Below are 27,342 nucleotides of genomic sequence, written 5' to 3'. Positions count from 1 at the left end.
ACAAATTACGGGAGCATCGAACACCGATCGTCTCGACGCGATAATCTCTTGCTCGGGGCTGCCGGTGGTCGCCGCGGATTATTAACCCTTTTCGATACGAACTCTAAGTATGAACTTTCTTGAAAACTATCGCTTACCACCGGTGTTAGAATTGTATTTTTAGATAGAATGAAACATAGCACTAGGTAATTCGGACAGTAATATTGCGTTGAGAATTTGAGACCATAATTTTCTGAATTTCACTCGTTACAGACGACGTTGTGTAAGTTAGTGAAGGAATTTTATGAATTACGTCGGTTGTATTTAAGCTTTCGCTTTGAGACGTTGTTGGCTCCGATCATGAAGCGAACTTACCGTGTATCCTCTCGGAAATTTCATAGTTGAAATTTGAAACAGTGTTAAATTTACGTCGATCCAGATAGTACGGGTACGCGGGCGCAAAACGCAGAAAAGGAATTAGAATTTTCACGAAAATGCGAATAGGCTCGGCAGAGAGGGTCGAGTTTGAGAATTTATCGCGTCGACTGTTGGCTATCGGCGATGATCTCGATCCTCGCTGATAAAATATCTTCGTCGTGCTCGTTTGGACGGCGTTCTCGCGTCGTTCCGTCCGGGACTTGATTGGTGCATTAAATACGCGAACGTATGCGTAGCTTTTGCTCGAAATCATGAGAAACGACGCCTGGGAATAAAGTTGAGGAGTATACGGACCGATTTCGTGCCGCGAATCGTTTAATCGATGCTTTAAATTGAATCTCGTCAATTTGAATATGTAATCAGCTGCGCATGTAATTAACTGTTAACAAGAACGCGCGATTAAAAATTAAAGCATTAGAGTTTCAAGCTTTCGAGTAGAATTTTAAATAATTTCTAATCATCAAGGCGCTTTTCAAATTAAATTCTCCAATTTCTTTCTCTTCGTCTTAATTTCAAAGCTTATGGTTCTCGAGCATCAAATTACATGCTTCGAAGGTGTTAATTGACCAACCGTAACGCGATACGTTTCATAAGAAAAACACAAAGGTATAAGGGACTGTCGGAAACGTTAGTGTATCGTGAATTTATCCGAGGTACGAGCCGTCGTTCAAAATTAGACTCCGGGCGCGTGTATACCTTACGTCCGGAAAGTCCACCTATGAGTCTAAAAGGTCCAGCGAAGCGACGGTGGAGAGAAGGTAAGCCGGAGGTTGATTTATCGGCCAATTAGTCCACCGTACCGGGTGCGCTTCTCTGCTGCGTCTCACCTTCCAGATGATATCCCGGCAAAGACCGGCACACGGGTTAAAACGTCGCCAACCAAACAGAGATAGAATATAGCAGTAAGGGAAAGGGAACAGAGCAGTGCCGTAACTATCAGACCCTTTGGTCATCATTTTTGCGAGTGGTTCAGGATCAATTTAGGAAATTACCAATACCATCGATATTGATATTAAAAATATCGATGAAACTTTTATATAGTCATATTTATTCAACTTTAAGCTTCCATTCAATATACCATAGATGCTATTTTGCAATACTTTTATGTGATGAAATCGGTTCAGACTTTATACGTCCTAAATAACAATCGACAATTTTATATTAAGAAACTGTGATATACCATAAGCATTTGAGTCACCCTTTTCATATTCCGAAATTCCATATGCAAGATGCAAGGTTCGAAAAGATCCTCAAGTGTCATTACCAAAATTTTCTCACTTTAACCGCGAACGTGTCCAGATGTTGCACCCCGTGAGTCGCGTGGGAACGACGATATTTGTTTGACAAGAGATACGAAATCTCCTCCCTTCTCTTTCTCTCTTTCTCCTTTTTTTTTTCTCCCTCTTCTGCCGAGTCGCTTACAGCCGAACGACTCCATTAGTCCTCGGATCTATCCCAATCCGTGGTCTGCGGTTAATGGTACAAGCATCCGTTCGAGTTGCGTCGCGCGAGCCTATCTTCCTCGTGGCGTTTGTCACCGTTTAACGTTTAGTATCCTCGTCTCCGAGGGCGAAAATAGACGGCTTCCCTCCCCGTGTCTTCTCAGAAAAATGCCTGACGCTCGAAGAAACAAGATTAAAAGGCGTTTTGCCGCGTCGATCCTGCACTCCGCGCGAAACACCGTGTCCTATCTCTCTGACGGGATGGCACTAGCGATTCTCTCGTTGAAAAGGTGTCCGTTCACCTATCTGGGAGGAAACGATCGAAACCAGACGGTTTCTTCGAGTTATTCGACCAGATATTTCTACGACGATTGTTACTGGAATTTGTATCAATTAACAGAATTTATAAAGGTGATAAAAATTGCTTCAACTTTCCAATACGTAATCGCAATTTCGCGTAACGCGACGAACAATCGAATGCCATTGATCGGTTAAAAAATAATGAATAATCCAAGGAATCTTTATTTTACAACCGACGAAATTGCGCGAACGCGAGTTTCCTTTTGGCCAACGTATGAAAATGCAAATGATGAGAAATGAAAAGAGGAAAACGACGAACCTTGGCCCCTCCAGTTATCGCGACGTTATTATGCCCGATCTCGTCGCTGTTCGCGTTATATTGTGAAAATGAAAAATGCGAGGAACGATCTTTAGTATTACGCGAAATATATTCGTCAGGGTAGAGGGACAATTACGTCGAATGAACCTGCGAACGCGGATGATCCTCCTCGCGGAATCGTCGCCCCCTATCCGATTCTGACGGCGGTATATCATCTCGAACGCGCCCACCGTATCGCGAAACGTCTTGCATATCCCTGTTTATGTACGAAAACCGCTTTAAGCGAGTCGTGAATCAAGCGGCGCGAAAATACGAGTAGCCATCTCGAAAACGAGCTTCCCTCGCAGCCTCTTAATGCGATATTGTGTTAACTCGCGGTCCGATAAATTGAGTCGTTTCCCCTTCTACTTCGCGTAATTTTCATGCCCCGAATGGCACTCTTTATTTGGCAGTTTTACGTTCATTTAAAGTAATGCGATGTTCACTCGCGAGTTCCAAAGATTTTATGAAGGGACAGCTCAAACTATCCACCGTTGTCCCGGTTTCTTATAATGTCAGCATTCGTGAAAATACGAACATAAAAAAATAATATTAAAAATTAATCCTCGACGATGTATATGTAAAAATCTAGCAACCCCTGACAATTTCTTTCCATCGCTAAATAGAATTCCAATCTCAAGCAATAACATCACGCGACTGGAACAACATAGATGAAATTGCTCAGAAATCCATAATCTAATTACCCCGGGGCATTAACGAATTGTTGAAATGTTTCAGGAAAGAAACACGAGTTGTGTTCGCTATTTAAAAATCTCCGATAGGATCGAATCAAACAAGTAACCCTCGGATCAAATTCCAATGTTAAGCAATAATATCACGCGAGTCGAGCAACTTAGGCAAATGATCATGGCGAGCTCGTTACCCCTGGTATCGTTAACCGGCAACCATTTCTTTCCATGAATTCTCGCGTGTCCGCCAGCTCGATCCGCGACGCGATGACACGCGCGTTAGCTAATGCCCGCAACACGACACGGGTTCTTTCGCGTGTTCGTGATTTCCATTCTCTGTTTCGTGTCCCCGTAACGGGTTACCCAGGTCGCAGCTTGTTCACCGGTGTACGTGATGACTCGCCTTTGCCACCATTAGATCTGCCGACTCGAATTTCACTTGCACCGCTGAGAAACGAGCGTTCCACGCTGCCTTGTACCGTTGCACGCTTCGATTCCGATCCCTTTCGAATCCTTTTCCTCGAAATCCCGTATAATTCGGAAGACTTTGACTCACCGTGAAAATTGTGATTTTTTGGTCCATAGGTTAATTATTATAAATAAGTCATCAGGGTATCGCGTTCCGTTCGTAGGACGATATTGAAAGCTCCCAGTCGCGGATGAGAGTGGCAAGAGGTTTACGATTTTACTTTATTGCCCGGACGATGCATTGTCAAAATGTGTTATGACCAGCGCGGGTGTATAGAGCGTGCTTTAATATCCTGTCTGCATTTAATCGCGTCGGTATTAGGAGTATGGCTACGGGTGGTCTCCCATTAACTGTTCGCCACACTGAAGCGGCTTTACTTTACCTACCTCGAATATATCCGACCTGTATTTACGTTATTAGTTCACCGTAACATCGTCAAGATTTTTCCGGCCCGCGAAATTGCCGATTAACGCGTCGAAACTCGGAGCCCTAGGCCAGCGAAATTAAGGGAAACAATGAACCGTGGCAATCTCGTTTAATCCGTGTTCCTTGCTTCGAATTTCAATCACCACTTTTGACGGAAATTTTGGAAAATATTTTGTTTACCATTATGTGAACTTGGCAATTTGAAAGTGAGAAAGAGAGGGTCCGTTTGTAGAAAGGCGAGAGGCTAGGTGTAGCGAGGGAACAATGGAAATTACCAATTTTAATTCCATTGGTGAATCGATGGAAATCGAATTCAACGCGATGGAACTTATTAAACTGTGAACTCCGTCGGTCGATCGCGCGTTGATTTTACGTAAAGGGACAAATAACGTAGATATTGTTTTCTAAATCAGCCCGATATCATGCATATGCATGACGGTACACGAGTTAAAGAAGGAACGATGCGTCGTATCGGTCCGTGTCGAGACAACGATCGGTAAATTTGATAAATATTCATCGGCGGAAGTGCTTGGTAATCATTAGACCCTGAATTTGAACCAAACACATTTGATCGGATTCGTATATAATTGTATAAGATATTTGTGCCGATTGTTTTCCTCATTGCCGTATAGATATTTGAATATTCAATTTTCATAGAATATCGGCGGTTACTCGAAACAATTTTTTAACATTAAACGAGACACGAAGATATTTTTCGAAGAAACGTGATAAAAATGATTTTTCGGTGGTTGCATACAGGCAATATTTCCCGGCGATCCATCATATTTAGCGGAGAAACTGCAGGTGCGTAGACCCCATCCTCCCCCACGGCTTCCATCAACCGCTCGTGTCCAGGATTACGCAAGATAAACGCTTTTAATTATTTTTCCCCCTCGCACCGAAACCCTGAAAATCCCTTCGGCAAACACGAGTAATACGAATCAACCCCCAGGATGCAGTCCTTCGCCCTGTTGCCTCCGCCCGCGTGTAACTGCGTTTGGAGCTTGCGCGCGTGTAATATCCGCAGCCGCGTAGAACTCTCTGAAATCAACGCGTTTCTTTTTTGAATAAAAGCGGAATATTTTTGTCCTCGTTACTATTAATCGAAACGTCAAGCTACCACAAATTTCCGGTACGATCATCGAGCTACGCCACTGCTTACGACGTTGTAGGATTGTAGGGGATGTCAAGAAGGAGCAAAAGAAAAGAGTAGGGAATAGAAAGGTGCACACGTGGCAGGAGAGAGAAAGACTGGCTCTTTTAACAGGCCATTATTGCGTGCCGGGGACATTTTCCCGGGCCATTATTGTATCTGAACGATAAGTCGGGAGATAACTGGGCGTCCCGACGTCCCCCCGTCGTTCTCTTGGCAGGCCGCGTGCGCGAGAAAATCGGAATCATTATCAAGATTCGATCGGTGACTAAGCGTTGTTTGTTAAGCGATTCTAGAATCATCCTTGTTCACTCGCATTATTTCATAAGAAAATTTTCCTCTCGAGTTTGTTTTTCGTATTAAAAAAGCGATCGTCGATCAGCCTCGTAAGCAAACACGATAAAAGGGAACAGAGAGTGGAGGTACCAAAGAGTACCTCTGCACGTTCAGGGCTCGCGAAGTTCAATTAGAGGAGCATCGTCCCGTAGCCAGCGATCTTAATTAGCCTTCGTGTCGAGAAGGTGGTCCTTGCTCGCCGTAGATTAGGAAACGTCGATAGGGAGCGTAATAACAAGCGACATTATCCGAAGGACTCATAATTCTACGGCTACCGATCAGGTCGGTAGAGGGATCCTGGCAAAAAGAGAACCGGTGAGGAGGTGGGTGAATAAGGAGGAAGGGATTCGGTGGGCAGCCCTTCAATTATCGAGCGTGGCTCGGCGTGGCGCGGTGCGACGCGACGCGACGCAGCGAGGCGGCCATGTTGCACGATCCGATGTCCACCTTCGGTGTCCGTTCTGGACTCTCGTTCGGGACTCGGCCGACTGGCAGCGGACTCCACCGGGACTATTGCATATGTATTATATGCGATTGTGTTCCGAGAAACTTCTGGCCGACATACGAGGACTCTGTCCATCGTTCTCTCCTTCCTTCTTCGACCTCTTCGGATAAGTCTGTTCCTCTGTCTTCAGGGAACTCTACCAGCAGTCACTTTGCACCTGGCTCGTGTTCCACTCGTTGGCAGCTCTCGTTTCAAGCGAACTCCGGCCCCGATATCGTCTATCCCTTGTCCCAACGATTCTTTTTCGACCTGTTTCTCCTCCTCTCTCGCTTCTTCGTTTATTGAGGGGATGAAAGGAGGAACAGGAGCCAGCCACGGTGCTCGTCCATCTTGCCGCGCGATCGTGCGACCACTGTCGATACAACACACGGCAAATTCGATTCGGCATGCTTTTTTCCGAGAGGAATCATCCTCTGATGATTATTCCATTTTCAATTGGAATCCTAATAGATTTCGATCCTATGCCTCTGATTCGATTTCAATTATATTTCACTTGATTTTCGGGACCATTGAATGCGTTTCGAAACGGAATACCGCGTGTCCTTCCGATCAGTGACGCGTGTATGTTTGACGCATAAATGTCAATGCCTGCCCCGGCTGGCACGAAGCATTGACCCACGGCTCGCATTTAAGTGATTGTATTCCAATTATTTTCATTATACCGCGATTCTAATCGACTCGATAATCGGTCGACAATCGCCGGAAGCATTACGCCTCACGAATTCGACCGTGGGTTCGAAAGAAGCTTCGTTTCACGCGTGTTACGGAACGATATTTCACTTTGACCGTAGAAATTTTTCCGTATAAATCTCTTCGTTTTCTTTGTTGAAGGTATTAAAGGATACCGAATCGATATTCACCGATTCTCGTTCGATTATTTCGTCTTTTACTCGTTAGAACGTATTCATGGTAAATGGAAAATGCCAGAGTTCGTTGTTCTTTTCTTCGATACCGGATTTGCATTCGGAACAGAGCAAGCATTGTTATTGTGTCGTCGTATTCGACTTGTTTGCGAGAAATTGAGCATGTACTGGCAAACGGTTCGCATCGGTAACGCTATACACCACCGATAAGTGACCTCATTAACGTCGCCGTGAAAAATATCTTATGCGGTCGGAATTAATGGCCATTCATCGATGCTAATGCAATTCGTATTGCTGTAATGTTCGGTGGACAAAAACCGGGAGTCAACTTCGTCTCCTTCGACTTTGAAATTGCTGGAAAATCGAAGCTAAATGAATCGTCGATTGAAAACTAGTTCGTTCTATTTTTTCCTTTTTATTCAGTTAACTCAGGTTAAGGTTCATCTGTTTCCGGAGTATCTTTTTAACTGCTGAACTTGACCTACGTGTAGGCAAATACGTGGAAACTTACTGAGTAAGATTAATAGACATTTTGCATTGTTATTGAAAAAATAAGTTCGTTCTTCGAGAAAGCGTGGTGAGCACGAAAATTTGTTTCAAAGTGTAAAGCGAATCTTTCTTATCTAGTAGGGGGTGGGGGGTGGGAACGCAGAGTGGTGGTGAAAAATCTGCTCCGTCGAAGAAAACACCTGAGCTTCGGTTTCGTGGTATCGGGTTCGAGCCGCACAAAGGGAAAAGTCATAAGTCAAAGAAGACGGCAGACGGTTCCTCGTGTCATTTGTCATCGGTCCAACGCTCAATTGTTCGCCAGTCTTGGCCGCCATCTTGCCTGGCCACCCTCCCGATACCTAATAGACCACCCTAAGCATTCAGCGAACTCGGTGATAAATCGTGAAATAATCTCGTTCGGGTCGTATTATGTCGGATTTAGAAACGGCCGAAAGAGCCCGCTTCAGTTCACTGGCCCGTGAGCCTGTTTCATTTTTCGCTCCAACTTTTCACCCGGACCGCCTTCCGCTCGATCGAGAGCCTGTCACGGCCTCAATCCTAATGATGACTTTATGGGGACCATCTTCTGAAATCGTGTATCGCTAATGTCCCAGAGGAGGGTCATCTTGGTACGATTTGCTTTGGGTCAGTGAACTTCTAATTCCTGATTTTTTTTAGGCATTAGATTTTCAAGGATCAGTGATCCAAATTGCAAAATGTAACAAAAGACGATGACTAAGAATTTTTCAAAGCTTGAAATTTTCTTTCCGATATAAATAATTGATTTATCGGGATGAATCGGTAAAATGACCAGCATCAACAGCTTTTATGTTTATATTCTCGAGAGACCTCTTCGTTCAGATTCATTCATGCTTGTTTGCTCATCCTCAATGAACAGTACGCTTTCTCGAGGAGCCACTTTGCACGGATTTTTGCGAGTGGTAAGATTCATTGAAAGAGTTGGAGAGCGTTCGGTAGCGATGACAAGCGTTCGACTCATCTTTTATCAACGATCACTTCATTAATAGGTGCCGCAACAATGAACGACTCGACAACTTCCCTCGCGTGAATGCGTTCAAGCTTCTTTTGAACGCGCAGTGATTTTGGAAAATCGTTTCAGGATGATGATGTTCGGTCGAGCAGGGCTTTGTCGACGATTTCACGGGACGAATTCATTCAGGAGAGTTGTTGAACGTGAATGGGCCGCTCTAGTCACGGTTATGATCTCGAGAGGATGATTCTGTGGCTCGAGTGGACGTTTCTGTCCTCCTGCAAGATTCACCCCCTGATGCCGATATACTTCTATGAAATCGTTATTGAGAAACCTGAATAGAATGAAACGCACCCCATAGAACTAAATTTCGTTATTTTCTATCGAGATTGTGACAAAGATGCACGATTGTTCTTGGCTGTTTATTGTTCGAAGTGTCTCTGGATTCATTGAAGGGTGAATAGAGAAAAAAAGAAAAAGAATATGAGTAACAGTTACGAGTAACGGCCTCGTAAAAAGGTCTTTACAGTATCGTAACTTTCGAATCGCGTAGTTCGTGCGACCGAGTCGTAAAAAGCCTATTATCTAAGGGCTCGCGGCGTTGTACCGACTTTGACGATAAATCCGATATAATTATTTTGCTCGCAACGCGGCCTTTACTGTCCGGTTAAATTAACTTCGCTCCTCGTCTCGTTGTTTCTCGCCAAATAAAACGATTCTCGGAATAATTCATCATTCTTCTTTATTGATAATAAAGGGCGAACGATGGTCGGATCGAAGTGTCTGTTAATTGTACTTCACTGTTAGATGTTTCATTTTTTTGTCATTCGCGTGAAAATAAAAAAAGGAGAAGAATGAAAATATTTTCGAATCAAGCTGGAAGCAGCGACCATGTCGATATCCGCTCGCCTCGGCGACGGAATAAGCGAAAAGCGTTTTACAGAGACAGAACTCGAGGGGATGGCCTCGCCGAGATTTCGCTCGAAAATAGCACAATAGCTCATCTCCCGGCGTTGATACGGAGCCCTCCTATGGTACTCTGACTTATCGAGTGAGGCATATTTAATTTCCGTTCAACGCTGCCGCACCCCCCGCACCCCTTCGCCCCATCCAACACACGCGTGCATCCGCAGCACTTATTCGCCAGCTCACCTACACCGTCACCCTTTGCACGCCCATTCACACCTACCTACATCCTCCCCTTTACCTCCCCTCAGCGCCTACTACCTTATCTACCCTTTTCCAATAAGGCTTCCTACTGTGGAATTACCCCTTTGCCAGACGACACAATGTTCCCTTTCTCCGCCGCATTACGATCCCCCTTACATTTTCCTTTCGGTCACTTTAACATTTCTCCACGTTTCCTTATTCGATCACGCTTCTTTGTCTCTTGCCCTCGTTTTAGATGCTCTGCTCGTGTTCGTACTAGTAAAGCTATTCGTTTTTCTTAACATATACTTTCGAAGGGGATGATTTTTGTAGATGTTTCGTTAAATTAGTAAATAGAATAATGAAATGAATAGAACGATCTTTGATACTCGTATAGATGTACAAAGTTTCAATGGATAATGTCAAGAGGAATTTTACGGGAATGCATAAAGGCGACGACAAACATGGGAAAAAAGAATTGTTTTTGAATCAGGATAATTGAATATCACCGGCTGAATTTCCCTGTTGTGGTTTTTACAATAATGCTCCATGTCGCGGATCGTTCGATTGTTCTCTAATGAATAAACGCAGGCATAATGTAGTTGCAGTGAAGCAGATATGTACGTACGTAGCTCATTTCCGTCTTGCCGGGAATATTCCTCATTAACTGTTGCGCGTTTAAATGTCACGTTCCTTGACGTATATGCTTTTTGCACGCATTTGTAAAGTCTAGTTTAAATGATGACGTAAATGAGGCTAAAGGAAAAATCTGTTTCTTCATGCAAATGATTAATAATGTTTTGAACGATAAGAATCGGTAATTGAAACATGTAAATTTTGAGGAATACATACTTGCTTCCCTGTGAGAAAGATATAAGATTTTTGCGCGAAAGGAAAGGAATTACGAAGATTTCGACGAAGGGTGAATTCCACCCCAAACTTTTCATATCCATTTCTCGATACATCACACTTAATCACAGTCATAAGTCTCTCGGGGTTCACTCCCTCCATCGGACCCTCTCGTGCTACCAGATTTCCCCTGGTTAAACCACGGTAAACCATACATAATAGGCAAACAGAGAACGTATGGGGTCCATCGTCGCGGCGCTTGACTTTTCGTATGTAATGCCAGCTTTTATGGGGTGCATTAAGCGAGGAGAAAGATTTGTCAAGTCACTTACCTCTATACGAGCCGTCAGGGCGTCGGAGGGTGGACAATAGTTTCCCAGAGATTTCACCCCTAAGGATCTTGTCCACAGATCGTTGGGTGGCCGAGATTCAATTTAGGAGCGCGCAACATTAAATGCTTATTTATATCGTCGACCAGTTTTTATGGACCCTTTTGTATTTACGAATTGAAATGTCCTGGGGTTTGGTGTTATCGTTATGCATACAGTATCCGATTTGAGCTTGCTGGTTTTCGAGTAGTTGATACTTTATTCTTTCTAATTTTTTTTTAAGTTTAATAACTGATGAAAGCCTTAAAAAATCTGGTGGAAAATCAGTGTCAGAGGAAATGCACGATTGCGCGGTGGTTTTCTCGAGGAACGGCTAGCTATTCTCGTTCCATTGTGCGACGATTCCTGAAGCAGCTCCTTTTTCCTTTGTCCCCGGACTACAGTCGGTACGAGAGATCCTTTCTCGCCGTGGAACAAGTTAGTAATTAATTTTTGCGAATTACTCGGCAGTCGACGTGCTGCCACCGGTATACGTGCAACTGGAGCACTATCTCTCCTCGTTCTCGTTGCTCGTCTCTCTTGAATAGCGATGGCCTCGAGGTATCGATCTTTTTTGAAAATCATTTAAAAATCATACATCTCTAAAATTCCCATTTTTAGACATTTTTATTAATTTCAAGTAGAATACTTGGGTTACCCAGATACTTCATTTATAAAAAGAATCATGATCCTTTTATTTATTAACAAAAGAGTTCAGACACTTGAGACTTAATTAATTCACAATTGCCAACAAGTATCGGGATTTTTATTAAAAGTTTGAAGAGTAAAAGAAAAGTGAAAGAATTTGTTCGTTCCCGGGACGTCGTTCGCGTCCATCGCGACGCCGTTCGTCTCCGCCGCCCCCGGGTTCCATGGTGGTGTAGCATCCCCTTTCCCCGTTTCCAGCACAACTCAATTTCTCGTTTCATTCTCCAAGCACGGTGCTATCTCGTTCGCCCGCCTGAGTTCCCCCGACGGCCGCGTATAATACGCCACCTACCCAGTTATAATAATGGCACGGAGGGGTTGCCACCGACACCGCCGACGCCACCGACGCCGCCGGCTCGCGGCTATGCCGGAGAGCACTGGTATTGGTTGATATTTCCAACAGTTATGTAATTTCCTGGGTATTGTCGGCACTCCGGAGTGCTCGTAGCTGACTCTACTCTACGGCTCTGCTCGACTATCGTCCGCAGACGCGGTCGAAAGGAAAGAGAAGGAGAAACGGAAAGGACGATGGTGTCGAGAGAGAGAGAGAGAGAGAGAAAAGAGGAAAAGAGATGCGGCAACGGAACGAGACGAGAATACAAGCAAACTGTGTTGTCTGAGGAAAAGAGACAAAAGACGGGGGCGAGAGGAAGAGGTAAACGGCACGCTACCAACTAGCGACCTCTCGTTCTAAAGGCCTCCCGAAGATCGTACGACTCTCTTCGAGTTCTCGCTCCTGCAGAGATCGCAACGACAGCCATCCCGCGGCTGTCACGGACAGCCAGAAGGATTGCAGATAGGAATGTATGGGGAACGACGAGCGGTGGTTACTTGGTGTCACGGTGATCATGGATACTGTCACCGGCCGCTGCTAATTTGCACGAACGTCCAGGATCCGGATTCTTCGAACGTTCCGCCATTGGCCTCTTGTTTCTGCGAACCACACTTTAAGAACAATCTACGATTATTCCGAATAAAGCTTTTGCTTATAGATCTGAAAATTTAGTTCGATAGAAAATGTTGAGAGGAAGAAACGACTGGTGGAAAACGAAATACTTCAGCAGTTCATTTTATGTCATCCCTTTTATTATACACTTCACACCGTGATATTCCTTCCCATCGTCTGACTCCGAAATTAGGAGAGCGACGATTTCGAAGCGTGAAAAAGACGCCTCAACCGTGACACACAATAGGGAATCGTTGCACGTGAGATGGTTCGTTGAAAGGACCGAAGAAACTACCCTCTATCTCGCTTCTTTCGCCCCCGCGCCTCAACCCCTCCAGCTATGTACTCAGTAACTTTCAGGAATCCAGCCAGCTCGAAGCGATGGCGTTTAGTTACGATAAGGTCCGTATCGGGAAGAACGTCACGGCGTTCCTACCCGGTAATTTCCTGCGTTTTATGGGCCGCTTAAGGAGCATCGAGACGCCCGATCGTGAGAGAATTAGGGCGACCATCGTGATCTTGCGGTGTAATATGCAATCTTGTATTACGCGCTACAAGGGCTTTCCAGCTTACAGACTTTACAATATTGAACTTCAAAGAAGATCCTATAAGAAATATACTCTTTATTCTGTGCTATTCACAATGGATATTATTTTCTGGGGTTGTTTGCCGAAGAAAGAATGAATATGTCACGATAAACATTGAATACACCCGAGTAATTATCATCAGTTCATTCAAAGTTTACTCCTACAGTAAGATAAGGGTTCGTCTAGACCAGTTTTTACCCCTTTCAACCCTTAACCTTGACGCAGGAGGCACAACCTCTACCAAGTAGCATCGGGAGCAATCGCGTTAATTCGTTGTGGTAATTAAAGCGGCGCGGTTATTAGCGAAAGCCGCGGATGAAACGTGTCGCGTTGCGAGGAGAAAACGCGAGCGGCTCGATAGGCGCGGGTAGAGGCCGCAGTTATCGGAGTAACACGGAGTTCTGCGGCAATGGCGCGGCGACGCGTAGTTTAATTAACAATGAGCACGTCCCCGCGACGTCAAGCTGAATCCCGGACAATGAGAAGTTGTCAGCGCTGCCTCCGGGTGGGGGGGCCCCGACCAGAGTAAGGGGGCTGGTATTCGTTGAACACGGCTACACCGTTCACGATAACGCCCCGACGACGTTTCGTCCCTCGAGCAGCCTGCTTTTCGCCAGCCGTGAGGGTATTATTGACCAATTATTTGCGACATCGCGCGCGCACACCCTTTCTCACCCCCGACCGCTCGTTTGGAAATGGTTGGATGATTTCTTGGGAACTAAAGGTTCTTTTAGTGGACCCTTTTTTGGTATTACAATTGAAAGAGGTATGGTCTCTTTCAACCCTTAAAAAATAAAATTTGAAGTATAGAAAATTTTTAGGGCGCCAGATACAGAACGATCACTAATTAAGAACTTTCTTGTGACAAAGTATCACGTGTCAGTGATAATTACTTATGGAATTCAGGATGTATCATAAGGGGTTGTTTGATACGTACACCATCGACTAATAAAAAAGGTTTGATTCGACGCGGCTGCTTTTTACGTCAGTGACACCAAAGTCTCGGGGCTGACTCGTCGGTTAATATTGACTGGCAGCGGTTACGCGTGCGCCAAAGTGGTTGCTTGCCCGAACAACCCTCCCATTTTAACTCGCATCCCCCACCTGGTCTTGCGATGCTCATGGCGCGTGCTATTCCACCTTCTATTGCAATTTCGCCTTGCGATACGTGTTTTTGTCACGGTTCACTTGGCCCATTGCTCGTGTATCCCTCAGCAATCAAGCCATTTAACGGTGTATGAAAAGAAGAAAGTCTTTTATTGATCGTAGAAAAATAAAAAATGTCGAATCGTTGTTTCTCCATTAGCTTCTAATTTGTCCGACAATCGCGTCGATTTGCACATCGCCGCCTCGTACAATTATATAACATTCCTGACGTCATATCTATCCGTGTTTCCGGCCGAAGACGAAGTTACTATTCTCGACGGCACAATTAACCGGCAATGTGCAAGTGTTCCCAAAGTAACAGCGTGTCTAAACAATCCCTGTTATCTTAGCACGTCCCCGTTGCAAACTCGGCCAGGTCGTAGGCAACGTAGCGAAGTTCAAATGGAGAGGAGCTTCCACAGTTATAACGTTACGATAAGCACTCGAGCAATTGCGATAACTGCCAACAGTATGGTACCGTTTACGTTACGCGTTCGTACAATCAGATTTTTTTCATTCAGAATTTCTTTAAAATCACAAGTATTACCATTAGAGATCGTTCCGTGTTTCGCACCTCATAAATTTGTCGTATCTTTTAGATTTTTCTTCTTCTTTTTTTTTTTTACCATTCGAGATAATGGCACTTCCACTGAATTATTGTCGTTTCGAGTTTTATTTCATTTCGCCACTGACCACGATTTTGCCAGAGGGGCAGGTGGAGAGGCGAAATGGATTCTCATTATTTCGCATTGTTACTCGGCGTAGGGCGATCACAGTTAGATAGGCATGCGGCAGATAAGTTTGAGGCACGGGTATTTGTAGCGGGATACGTGTCGGTTAAATGCAACGATATTCGAAATGTCAGAAGTGCAGTCACGTTTGTACGCTCGCCTTAAACGTGAGATACGGTCTGGGCTAATGTGAGATTAAGTTGCTCTCTTATTTCGAAAGGCAACATTTGTAGGATGAAAAGGCTGTCTGTCTGTCTGTAAAATGGCACCCTCGAAAAGTGGCATTCTTACCGACAGCCGTCATGCTGCATCAACTTGATCATTAAATGGCAAATTATGTTCAAACAAATCAGGAAAACTTGAAGAGTTGACGAATAAACAGGATAGGGGTAGTAGAAGCAGAGGGTGATTATGCTTTTTTAATGATATTTTAGATGGGTTAATATATTCAAACGAATCGAGTGGACTCGTAGGGACAATTAGAAGGCAACGAGCTGCAATCGGCTCTTCCACGCGGTTATCGCATCGTTTCGCCACCCACATCGAGTTGGCCCGAAATTCTCCCTCCTCTGTCTCTTTTTCTCCCTCTTGCTAGGTATTCGCATTCAACCGGCGTCGTTTCGTAATAATTGCTACCGATTCCCAACCGCCATGCTGCATTTCCAGCTTTTTACCTCCAAGATCCCCCTCTCTGTCGCCTCTTCTCTCCCACCCCTACCTTTCTCTTTCCTGCTCGCACCTTCCCCTCTTTTTCTCTCTCCTTCTCTCCCATTTAGTTCGTTTCGCTTCAACCTGCTCGTTTCTCTTTCTTTCTCGCCCCTTTCGTATCCTTTTCACCTGAAGCCGTCTTTCTTCTCGCCGGAACATCTTCTATTTACCTCTGTCTTCTTCTTTCGCTTCGTTCTCCCCTTTATTCTTCTCCTCGTCTATCGGACACCCTCTGTTCGACGCTGTTCCTCTTCAACACGCATGTCCGTCCTTCTTTGACACGTGTGCACACGGCGGCGAGCGTGTGTGTGTATGGGAGCATACACGCGCAGAACGTGGTCCTGACGGAGGATCTTCCCTCTTCGTTGCACCCCCTAGGTAACATGGCCGCTTCGGTGGCGCAATTAGAGGAAGCCTGCGCGTGTGCAAGCCGGCTACAATATCATTAAGATACGGTTCCTCCCTCTGCTTCTTTCACCTCTCTCTTCGTTTCTCTCACGCGATCCTCGTTCGCTCGTTTTTACCCTTTTGCACCTCGAGCCCCGCGTCTTTCTGCTCCACTCGTCGACCGACACTTTCCCTCTTGTCGGGTCCTCCTTGTCCGTTGCAACGACGATCACGGGAACGGGGCGAGAGAAATGGGCCGAGGTGGAAGACACCGAAGATAATTGCTTAATTGTCAACCTCCCACCCCCTGAGGGTCGGTCCACTCGTTTCGCGAATTTCCTCGTCACGCTTCGTACATCACCCCGTAAAATAACCGTTATTTAACCCCGTACAATTTATCCGGTAGAGGTAGAAATTCTATCTACATTTTGGAAGCGTTGCAACAATTGAGCGAGGCAAGGAAAAATCGAAAAGCAAAGTTTCGAGCTAACAACGAGCACCTTGGTCGGGTATCCTTTTGTCGGAGCGTCTTCCAGGATCCCCACCTTCCCCCTTTTCGCCTGTCCCGACGAAGCTTTATTCTCCCTTTCCCGGCCAGGCTGGTCGATTCTCAGCCACGAGGACCACCCCTTGGTAAAACGTTGCTCTCGCGGTTCGGGGCGAGGGGTCGGGAGGGAAGGTAGCAGCGTATCCGCGGGTCGCCGGTATAAATCCTTATAAATTGACAAAAAAGCAGGGATATCAGCTGGCGAGATCTCGTGGTAACCCACTCGAAGGGGCTCTCCCTTTAGTTCCCTGATGCTAAAACAAAAGGCGACCCACCTCCTCGTGGCGCATACTTCTGGACACACGCACGTACATGCACGATACATCCACACGTGGCCAGGACACGCCGTTCACCCGATACACGTGTGCACGCGTTCGTTTTCAACGCCGGTACCACGATCGTCGGGCTAAAGTTTTCGGCACGCTCGAAACGTTCCGAGGAACGTTCGATATTTCCAATTGTTTCTTAATTTTCGTACCGGACGAAGGAATGAGGATTTATAGAAATCGTGATTTCCGCGCCGAACACGTTGGATTCCGATCTCATTTGCCGAACGGGGGACAAATTGCGAAACGAAAACGATCTTCCCGGCGTACCGTAGATTTTTGTCAATTCAATGCTGAAGGTAATTGCAGGAATTCGTATTCTGAATAATTTTTCGCGTTGAATCAGAGAATTGTAGGGTTCAAAAAACCACCTGCACGATACTTCTTTCTCGTACGGTGTTTTTGCCCCGGCTTCATCCCCCTAAGCCGACCGGTATCCCATCATTAACATGACATGCATTCAACGTCCATAATGGGATTATTCTTGGACAAGTTAACGAGCCACGAACAATTAACGAGTTTTCGCGTTAGCTTCGAAGAAAATGGCAAACGACCGGTGCTTCGTACATGGTCACGTTGCGTTCGCATTTGACTCAGCACGGTGAAAGGTTCGCATTATTAAGTAAGATATCAGCGATGCTTTTCGCAGATACACGGTTATCCTGTGGGAATACTATGATCGATATACTTCCGGGAATAGAGATTTCATAGGATTGTGTACCGCTGCTCGATGTTTCCATTTCGCGGATCGTTTCGTTGTGCAGCTCCTCGAACGGGAACAAGTAAAGGAAACGTTTCTTCAAGTTTATAGGGCAGACTTATATTGTACGTCCAGACGTAACTCTATAGTTTTTTCAATTTCTTACCATTAGACATTGTAATCTCGAAGCGCTTGTGAAAATTTTAAACATTTAGTATAATTTTGAGAAATGTTTAACCTTCGACAATTTATGTATTATCTTGAAATATAAGATCGAACGATAAGTAGGGAGTATCGTACGGCCCTGAATGTCCACGGAACCAGAGGACGAAGAAGGGAAGCGATCGGGGCGAGTGTTTCTTGCCGTTGGGCGTACGAGCGCGGAGAGTAAGACAGTGGCCACGAAATAAGAAACCGGTTGGGACCCAATTTACTTAACAACGGCCGAGAATCCAACACTTACGGATGTCTACGGTTGCGCTCCTCCACTCTCGCGTTCGTCGCTGTAACATCGTAGGGGGTAAATTTGTGTTGGTTCGCCAGCGCCATTACCACCGGGATTACAACTACTGCCATGGCTGATCATCGTTTGCCACTGACGTTGTAACTGTTATTACCGGGCTATTAACAATACGATTAGTCGTTATTGCTTCCTCGACTATTTTACTATCTTCTTGAGTTACGAGATCCACGTTCCAAAAACAAAATTTTGAAAACAATAATTGCGAACGTTTGTACAGTAATATTCAGGAAATTTCGAGCTTTAAATTGATATGCCACAAGTGCTATTTCGTATCACGTTTATGTCATCACAAGGTGTCGGACTTCATATCATTGATATTCAACAAGCTAATAATGATGGAACTTCGGAATTTCGGTTTGCACTTCGCGCAGTCGTGTTATCGAGAAGTTTTTAAATAGCAATTCATTCGCGGTCTTCTTGGTTGAAACGATCGGTATTACCGGAACTTTGCCATTGATGTTACCACGAACAGCACGGTCGCTATTGGCATACCGGCTATTAATATTGTCACGTTCACCGATACGGCACATCCTCGTTTCCCAGTTACATTCACTCATCGCGAGGATCCTTGTCCTGGCCGACACTACTACCGATACACACTGTCATCACCGATTTTCACAAGCATCGACTCGCTAGCGAGGGACCGTGTACGGTAGCCGGCTACTAATTTCGACTTCATCGGTCGAGATAAGACCGGAATTTTTGCCACTGCGATTCGAGAGAGCCGGCGCTAACACGGACCCCGAGAGTCCTTAATTTTCTGCCCCGGATCGGATCGTGTAGCCATTCCGATCCTGGTAATTGGTAGACTCCATTCGAGTTTTATATTGGATCACATTAAAAATGGACAGATTCTATGAAGTTATTAAACCATCTCGTCTTAAAACATTAACTTATGGTTCAGTGTCAAAAATATTTTTATGAAAATTAACGAGTCACTGGTAGAAGAGATTCGGGTAGACGGTAAAAATTAATGCCCTGATCGTTAACCCTTTTTCATCAAGAATCGAATAGGATATATCGTGCGGGGGGAGGAGGGGAAGGTAGCTAATTGATATCTTTGAAATTTGTATTCTCTCTGCGAAACGATTCGCTTTGTCAACCGAATCGAAAAGGATTGGACGCCTAACTAGCTGTAATTTAAGCGACCGAGCGGGCAAAAAATCAAATGAACGTATTAAATTTGATTATTTTATCGGTCGCCGTTGAACCACTCTCTCTCATCTGAGGTATCCTCTCTAATTGCGAGCATAATTTCGAGTTTTTATTTAGTCCATCTTCGGCGCGGCTCCGAGAAACCAGCGTCCGATCGCCAGCTACTAATTTCGATCTCATCGATGCAGATAAGGCTGGAATTTTTGTCAGTCGTCCAACAGAGTCGTCTTCGAATCGCGGACTTCTTCATTTTCGCGGCAATCTCGGCGTTCAGTAGAAATTCCGGTCTTCGGGATCATTAGGCCTCCTCGCGAAACATCGCAGCACGTTTGGTAGATAGTGCAAAATTAGCGAGCAACGATTATGTTTCAAAACGTAACGTCGATCCCAGTCTCTATCTCGATGATGACTAGAAACTATATTGCATCCTTGCTTATGAAATGTATTTAACAAAAAATTTGCAAAGATAAGTGGTGCGGATCAACTTGCAAAATCTTTATAATTAATTGAAATAGAAGGGAAAATACACCAACAGACTTAATTGACTCTAAAATCAATAAGTTTATTTCATAATGCTTGTATGTACATCGTTTATTTTATGATCGTACGGTTATTGGAAACATTTGATTTTCATTTATACTTCACTAATAAGTGGCTTATAAGATGATCCCGGTGTAGTCTTCGAGAATTCCTGCGGCAACGTTAGACAGGATGAGTGTTGTAACCTTTGCCCCTATACCGTGACCATCTCCTAGGAGTTAAGCCAGCGTCCAGCTCCGGAACCCAATCCCGATCCAATTTGATGCACAGTAGCCTCGAGAGATACTGGCGGCCCAAGGGCCACGGGGGTAAATGGTAAATAACTGAGCCGTCCGGCGGGAAGAGAGCCTAATTAAACGATGTACAATTTATAACACCAGCCAGAAGGTCTAATGGCTCGCGTTCCTGGAAAGCCACTGGGCTCGAACGTAGGACCACACCTAGCCGGTCCTCCAGCACCCGGAGATTGTCATCGCGTCTACCGGGACGACGACGCCGCCGTCGTCGTCGTCGTCGTCGCGTTCGCCATAGGGCATCAACACGCACGCACGTTCCATTTTATTCTCCCCTTCGATTTTTCAACACTTTTGCACGTGGTAAATTTCTGATGTTCGTTAAGGTACAATGATTAATTATTGTAATAACGTTGATTTGATTCCATGGAATTAGCAGATTATCGAACGCAAAGATAACCCCGTAGTTAGAGCCCGTTATCTCCGCGACTAAACTCGCGACGCGTCCGATTCGACGTTTCTCCAGCGCGTGCAAAAGTGTACGTGCAATTAATCGGCGCGGTAACGATAGCTCGCATATCTAATTGGCAGCCAACGAACGTGTGTAATTCACCATCTACAACTCGATTCACGCCGATAGTCCGTGTTGCCTGTAACGCGAAATTAACCCCTCGCCTTAATGACCAGTCACGCTTCTATCGCGCGTGTTACACCTACCTATTTTCCGATCCGACGAAATAACGCGATCTCGCGAACGGGAAAATTTTGAAAGGGAAGATTTACCAAGATATTTCGCGAAGTTTTATAAAGTCTCGAGTAGCGAGACCCTCGAAAAAGGAACGGGATTGAGAACACTCTCGGGGTTAATGCGGCATAAAAGAGATAAAGTACGCTTAATATCGTTAAAACAGTTATGGCGCGATTACGCTCGAAGCTCTTGTGCATTTTGTATACAAATGTTCCTCGTTGCATGAGAACCGGGTTAACGTTCCGCTTGCTTAATAACGCGTTATCGGGGCCGAAGAAAAGGGGGTTAAAAGTTGTACGATGACCATCGCGGCGATAACCCTCAAAGGGTGCGCCATAATTACAGGAAACGTTAGAATGTTACTCGGAATCACGGTACCGTTTATACTGAAGAAACGGAAAAAGAAAATAATTAAAAACGAATCTCCTTACGTACGGTGTTCTTTCTCGAATCACATATTCCATCTGTGGATTCTGTTTTTCTTGAAATCCAACCGGTCGATACGATCAAATTACGCCCGGGCGCTGATTCAATTTACACAAAACAGTATTTAGGGGCCGTAAAAATTGGGAAAGGCTCGTCTACGAGGGCCGCTCTTGAATATTCATAGGCCGGTCATAAACAGCCAAATAAATTGGAGAGATCGAGTGTAACGCTAAACGGTTACACAGCGAGTTAACGGCTGGTTAGGGAAGGAAGATTTACGGGACGGTGTGTCGAACAAATTAACGGAAAGAAGAGAAAGACGGAATTGGAAGAGGCGGAGAGGAACGGTAGAAAAAGAGCGCGAAAAGAGGTGGAGAAAAGGGAGAAAAAAAAATACGTGCCGAAAGTCAGAAGCGATACCGGTCGAAAGATTTCAGCCACGGGGGATGCGTTCGATGGATACAGCGACCCGCGAGTTCCTACGTTTCGATTCACGAAGCGGTCTGTCCGCAGCGGAATCGGGTGAACGTCCGTGTTATTTTTGCTTCGAGCTGTCAAGCCGAGAATCCTTGCGCTAACAAGGTGCCGCACCGGTCGAGTAACCGAGTCCGTTTTTATCAATGGCCCTTTGGCAAGTGGCGGGATGCCTGGTCCTTCTCAGCGAGGATCTAACGAGGGCCCGGCTTTTTGCGCATTAAAATATCGACTAATTGCCCCAGGATTCTGGCGTCGTTTTTGCCGCGCTCCGTACCCTTGCAAGAGGAACGTGATCGGCCCACCGAACGTTTCCGAAATCTCGAATTCGCCAGGCATCTCCGATTCCGCTCTTCTTGATAAGAATCCTTTTCCCTTTGAAGGAACATGTTCACTTATCTCGAATTTCTTACGTCTGATTTCTCAGTTTGGAAATTATTAAAATTGCAAATGAACGCTCAGGAAAAAGCAGGTTGAAAGGGAGAAATTTGTTCGGCTTTTTGATCGATCATCCTTACACGTCTCGTTGAGATATTATATCTACATCTTGGTGTCATAAAGATACACCATCGTTATCGTAATCCGTTGTTACACCGCGAGGACAGTTTATTGGACCCTCTCGATGCAAGCATTTTAATCACGACACTCGCCTTCGTTAATGTCCATCTCTGTCCACGGCGAGACAAGCGAGTTATTCAATCCGTTAATTCCTAGCTACCACCGCGTGCTTAGAATTTTTCTCCTCGCTGATGATAATTCTGATTTGATCTGAGTTAACGGGGTCGTTGAATTCCAGGGAGTTTTTCTATCTCCTCTATCCCAATTTTATCTTATTGTAGAAGATTCTTTGTCAGTGTTGAGAGTTGACTTTCTTCCATTTCAATGCAATTCCATGCAAGAGAAATGCACTTGTTAAAGGGTTGATTTGATTCCATAAATTTCACCATGCACCTTAACATTTGAATTTAATTTTCAACCATAAAATAATGTAGCAATTATATAATGAGATAGCTAATTTAGCAAAGGATCATGACAGAGGATGCATTAACCTACTCGTTTTCGTGATGTTCGTATCCGAAAAATGTCCGCGATCCGTGGAATCTGGTCGGTCGCGGCGATTAAGAAATACTCGTGGCTCCCATCAATTAATACAATTTCATAACATGTCGCGATCGATTCTTTTTCTCGCGACGATTCATAACCACGAGGAAGCGCATTATGTTCTGATTTAGAAAACCGGTCGCGTTCGCCGGACGAGAAAGAACGATATCAACCTTCGCACGTCCCTTAAAACGAACGATCGCCTTCTATCTCTTCAGCGTCGCTCGAATTCTTCGTCGATTCGCTTCTCGTTAGAAGGAATTCCAGGGGAATGGGAATTTTCTCGCGTCTTACGTGAATCGACCATTCTACCTGATCTGTGTGCTCGAAGTGTAATAAATAGCGTCTGCTTCTAGGAAATTTTTCATTTCCCTCGATGAGCAGTTAATTAAGCGCGAGATAGGCTGAAAGTTTTGAGAATTTATCGTTCCATATACTTCCACCTTACTTCAGTTGCAAATAATTTTATACGCGAACGTTGAATACTTTTGTGAACGACTGTATGCCTTCGCGAACTTCGTCACAGTACATTATATATCTTCATTCTCGGAATTTAAAAGACAAGAAACTGCTCGACAGTAAAGTTCTCCAACATCGAAACAGCTTTTGAAGTACTCGGAGTTGAAAAATACAAGTAGCTACTCGATAGTAAAATTCCAACTTGAAACAACTTCTGAAGCACGGTTAACAAGTGTTGGCTTAACGATAACTTCTCTTGACCATTCGCGTAGCAGCGACGAAGTGAGTCTGTTCGACTTGAAAATCTTCCTGTTCCAAGTAAAGGAACGATTCAATTTCAAACACGTTTCGAAGCAGTGCTCGGTAGCTAGCAAACAGCTACTCCTTTTTACCGGTACTCGACGAAAGCAGCAACGTGGCTATCCCAGCAGAGGAAGTCATAGGGCCGGGAAGCTTAACACCGGTTCAATTTGTGTTACGGTGCACCGGGTCTCGGCCGGCTAATTGCCTCTCGAATGCCGGGAGTAGTTCGCGGAGAAACACCTATTTAAACTAGCATTCCGCGCGACAATCGTCTTAAGCGTAAGAGCCACGTCGAGAGAGCAAAAAGAGCGAACGTCCGGCCACGGAGACCTCGAGCGACGACTTCGGTGACAATAATTGAATGCCGATTGCGTCCAGCTCAAACTATCTGACAAATTATTACCGTTCAGTCGATCATCGATGGTTCATTCTATCATTTTACTCTATGAACCGTCTTAAGGTCCATGACCACTGTCCAAGCACGAATTGAGAGCGTTTTACCTTCATTTCCGGTTCTACCACTCGTTAGTGGATCTTCCAATCTTCTGCCGAATCTGTTATGCATCCTGTCTAAAATGACTACTAAAACTTCTCGACCAGTTCCCAGAAACAATTTTTATTTAATTGAGAACATCAAGTATTTTATGATTTGATAATTATGGAGGTAACAAAAGTGATGGACTTGGATTTCCTTGCGGCGAGGAAGAAATTGGAATTTTATGGTAATTATCGCGATAGGCGGATTCATTAAGCGGCTGATTCTCAGCTGGACAAACACGAACGAACGAGAATGAGCAGAGGATAATCGGAATCGTGACAAATTGTCAGTCGAACGACGACGAGAAATTTATTCTCATTTATTTTATTTTTTTTTTTTTTTTTCTTCATCTATGGAAATGAAGTCGGCTGATCCGAAATTTATCAGTCTTTTTAAGGGGACCGTTTTATGGGTAGTTGGAAAGTTGTCGTTTAGTGAACGAGAGTAAGCCTCAATTGCATTATACGAAGATAATTTTTAATTTTATACCCGGCTGTATTAAACGTTCGACATCGAGGCTACCGCCATGAATAAATTTGCCCGGCCGCTAAGTTCGTGGAGCATCTTCAATCTCAACGCGATCTCTCTTCTGTACCGGTAATAAAAGTTTTTATTACGGAACGCCATTTGCCGGGATCGTTGGTAAGGAATCCACCGACACGCTACTGGCAGATGGAGAAATTTCAGGAAGATTCTTGAAATTCCGTCGGCCCAGTTACGCCCCCGCCATCGAATCCGTCTTCTTCCTTATCAATATTTTAATCAAAAAATAATTTCATTTCGAAGAATTACAGATTTTATCAAATCTGCGCCTATCAAGGGTGTCGGGAACCATTTTATCTCAAAGTCTTGATGCACTATTTAACACTGAAACATCGCAATAGAGGAATTAGCCATGATTCTCAGCCAGTCTTCTCGACCAGTCTTCTTCGATCTCGTTCTATCGTTTTCGTACGTGTAAGAACAGCCATCGGGTCGTACCTAATTAGGGAGCGCGTATCCGTGCGAGGGTTTTTGAAGCGATGCTCGTCGTCGGCGTTTGCATCGGCCGCGACTTTCTTGCGTTGAAACTTTCTCGCCGTAAACGCTGCGCGAACGAAGCCAGCCTCTGCACGGAGCGGCTTCGTAAATTTCCTACGAAGTCGGAAACGGGATTTCGTCTCGATTCATCTTGCCGGCAATTACCGGCAACGGCACATGATCCGCGTACCTGCCTACCGATGCGCTCGATTTATGGGAAACGCGTGTAAGCTTCGGGAGAAACGATTACTTTACTTGCGCGCGTTTCCATCGAAAGCCGAACTTGACACGACCGATCGTTCCCGGACGATCGATATCTTCGACTTTTCTTCCCCTCCCCCCCCTTCGTGCTTTTTCCTTTTTTCCCTCGTCTTCCTTCGTCTTCTTCCATCGTCTCGTAGTCAGCGCGCGTACGCGTCGGAGCTATCGTGGCTTCCACTGTCGGGAAACAACACGACCCTCTTCGATCGCTATTCGATCCTCGAAAGATGCACGAACGATAAAGATGCCGCGATTCCTTCCTTAGAAAATATCGCGGCCTAACAGCTTGAGAATCTTTTCGAAATTGGATTCGCGCAACAGCGGAGTCGTAAGTCGCGTTTAAATAACGAGTCCGAGGAGTGTGTGAAAATTCTTTAGAGTGTTTATTATGATGGCTATTACGAGGGCTGACCCTTGGGTCAAAGGTTTGTAGGGATCAAAAGATTGCAAATTATTTTGATCAAAGTATCACGGGAAGCTTTCCTTCCTCGAATCCAGCACGGTTCCTTTTTCTTCCTCCTTAATTCCCTTTCTCGAGGACACGAATCCGAGCATCGGTACACCCGTCGAAACAGTGGCTGGCTCCCAATTAGGAACCCTCTTTTAAGTAATGCCCGCGATCTGGTTTGTCTTTCTCTATCCTCCCAACGACCGCCACCTGAGCATCCCTTTCCTTCTTGGTTGGCCAGTGGCACGATTGACTTTCCGCGGCATCCTCGTCTTTCTCTTGTATAAATTAGTCCCAGCCGCCACATAATGGCGTGTCGATGCGCTACTGTCCCCCGGCTAGCATTGCGTTTTTAATTCTCTTTTTCCCCTCGTGTTCAGGTAACTCCCTCTTTCTCGGTTCTCTTCCTTCAGTCCACGTATTCTTCGCGTTATCCTTTCTCCTCGAGCTTCTTCGTCGGGCTAGTATCAAACAGGATCGTTTCTTTTCCGTTTCTCTTGAGAAGAAGCCACGAGAAAGGTTCTGCTACCATCTCTGTCTGGCTTTGGGTCTCGTCAGACCGGGCCCGCTTAATTTACGACCAATTAATTTGGATAAACTGAATGAGGGGAGGCCCGCTTTCGATGCACGCGTTAACCGTGAATTTTTTCTCCCTACTCTCTTGCCTTCCGGTCCGATCCGGTAAGCACACAGGCCCGACTCGTCTCGGAAACCTTTTTCGGGACCGGGCACGATGAGCTTGGTGGAAATCGAGCAACGGGTACGATCGTCTGATTACACGCTTGTTATTTCCGATCGGCTACCGGCTCCCGATCGTTCTCGCTCCGATACCGATTGTCGTTAAAGGAAATGAAACTTCGTGTTTAAGTTGCCGGTAATTGGGATGAAACGCGGATCAATAGGGTTTCGACGTGGAAACCGATCAGACTGTTTCTTTTACAAAGCGGTGGTTATCGTTGGTATAAAAAGAATGGGATACCTTCGATGTTGGAACGCTTTCACGGGGCCCGTTGGTTGCAACGAAATTCTTTCGGGTCCGTGAAATCCTTGGATAGCGTTGAAAATCCGCGTTTCTGGTGTGTATAAACGGTTCCACGGTATAACAGTCGGCGAGAAAGAAGACGGTTAGAGAGAAGAGACGAGTGAAGAGTAGTAGCACGAAGCAGACATCGAAAGGGGCTCGGAGATGTCGTGGACAGGCCTGCTTGGTATTCCGTTCTCGTCCGGAGGCATAATTGGCCGCCAACTGGCGACGCTCCTCCGGGTATCGCGAAGACAAGAAATTATTCTTTAATTAATTGTCAGCGCTCAATGTGGCCGCATGCGTAGGATCGGTCGGCCTCGTACATAAATTTCATCTATATGGGAGCGCCGACTGAGCGAGTGTAAGAGTCCCTCTCTCTCTCGTAGAGGGATCCGGAGAAACGTCGACTAAAAGAGAGAAATAAAGAAGGAGAGTCGAGAGAGCTTCCGATCCGCGGAGGTAGCAAATACCTGGCGCCTGTTTGTAAACCCTTTAACGG

At 45.2% G+C, this 27,342-nt stretch overlaps 1 protein-coding gene across 2 annotated transcripts in view; it reads right to left on the bottom strand.

Moving 5' to 3' along the window:
- Positions 1-1,593: 1,593 nt before the first annotated feature.
- Msx (homeobox protein Msx) overlaps positions 1,594-27,342 on the bottom strand; it is a 42,195-nt gene continuing 16,446 nt past the window's right edge. The window contains exon 3 of one of the 2 annotated variants that reach the window (XM_076692968.1): positions 1,594-2,165. In XM_076692968.1, the coding sequence (XP_076549083.1) occupies positions 2,158-2,165 (8 nt within the window). In that variant the 3' untranslated portion in view covers positions 1,594-2,157. The remainder of the gene's footprint in view (positions 2,166-27,342) is intronic. The other variant, XM_076692967.1, reaches the window with a different exon arrangement.

The sequence above is a fragment of the Osmia lignaria genome, chromosome 16 (genome assembly GCF_051020975.1).
Source record: "Osmia lignaria lignaria isolate PbOS001 chromosome 16, iyOsmLign1, whole genome shotgun sequence".
Lineage (NCBI taxonomy): Eukaryota > Metazoa > Arthropoda > Insecta > Hymenoptera > Megachilidae > Osmia > Osmia lignaria.
The sequence above is the reverse complement of the archived record's forward strand: the minus strand, read 5'-3'. Positions and strand labels throughout refer to the sequence as shown.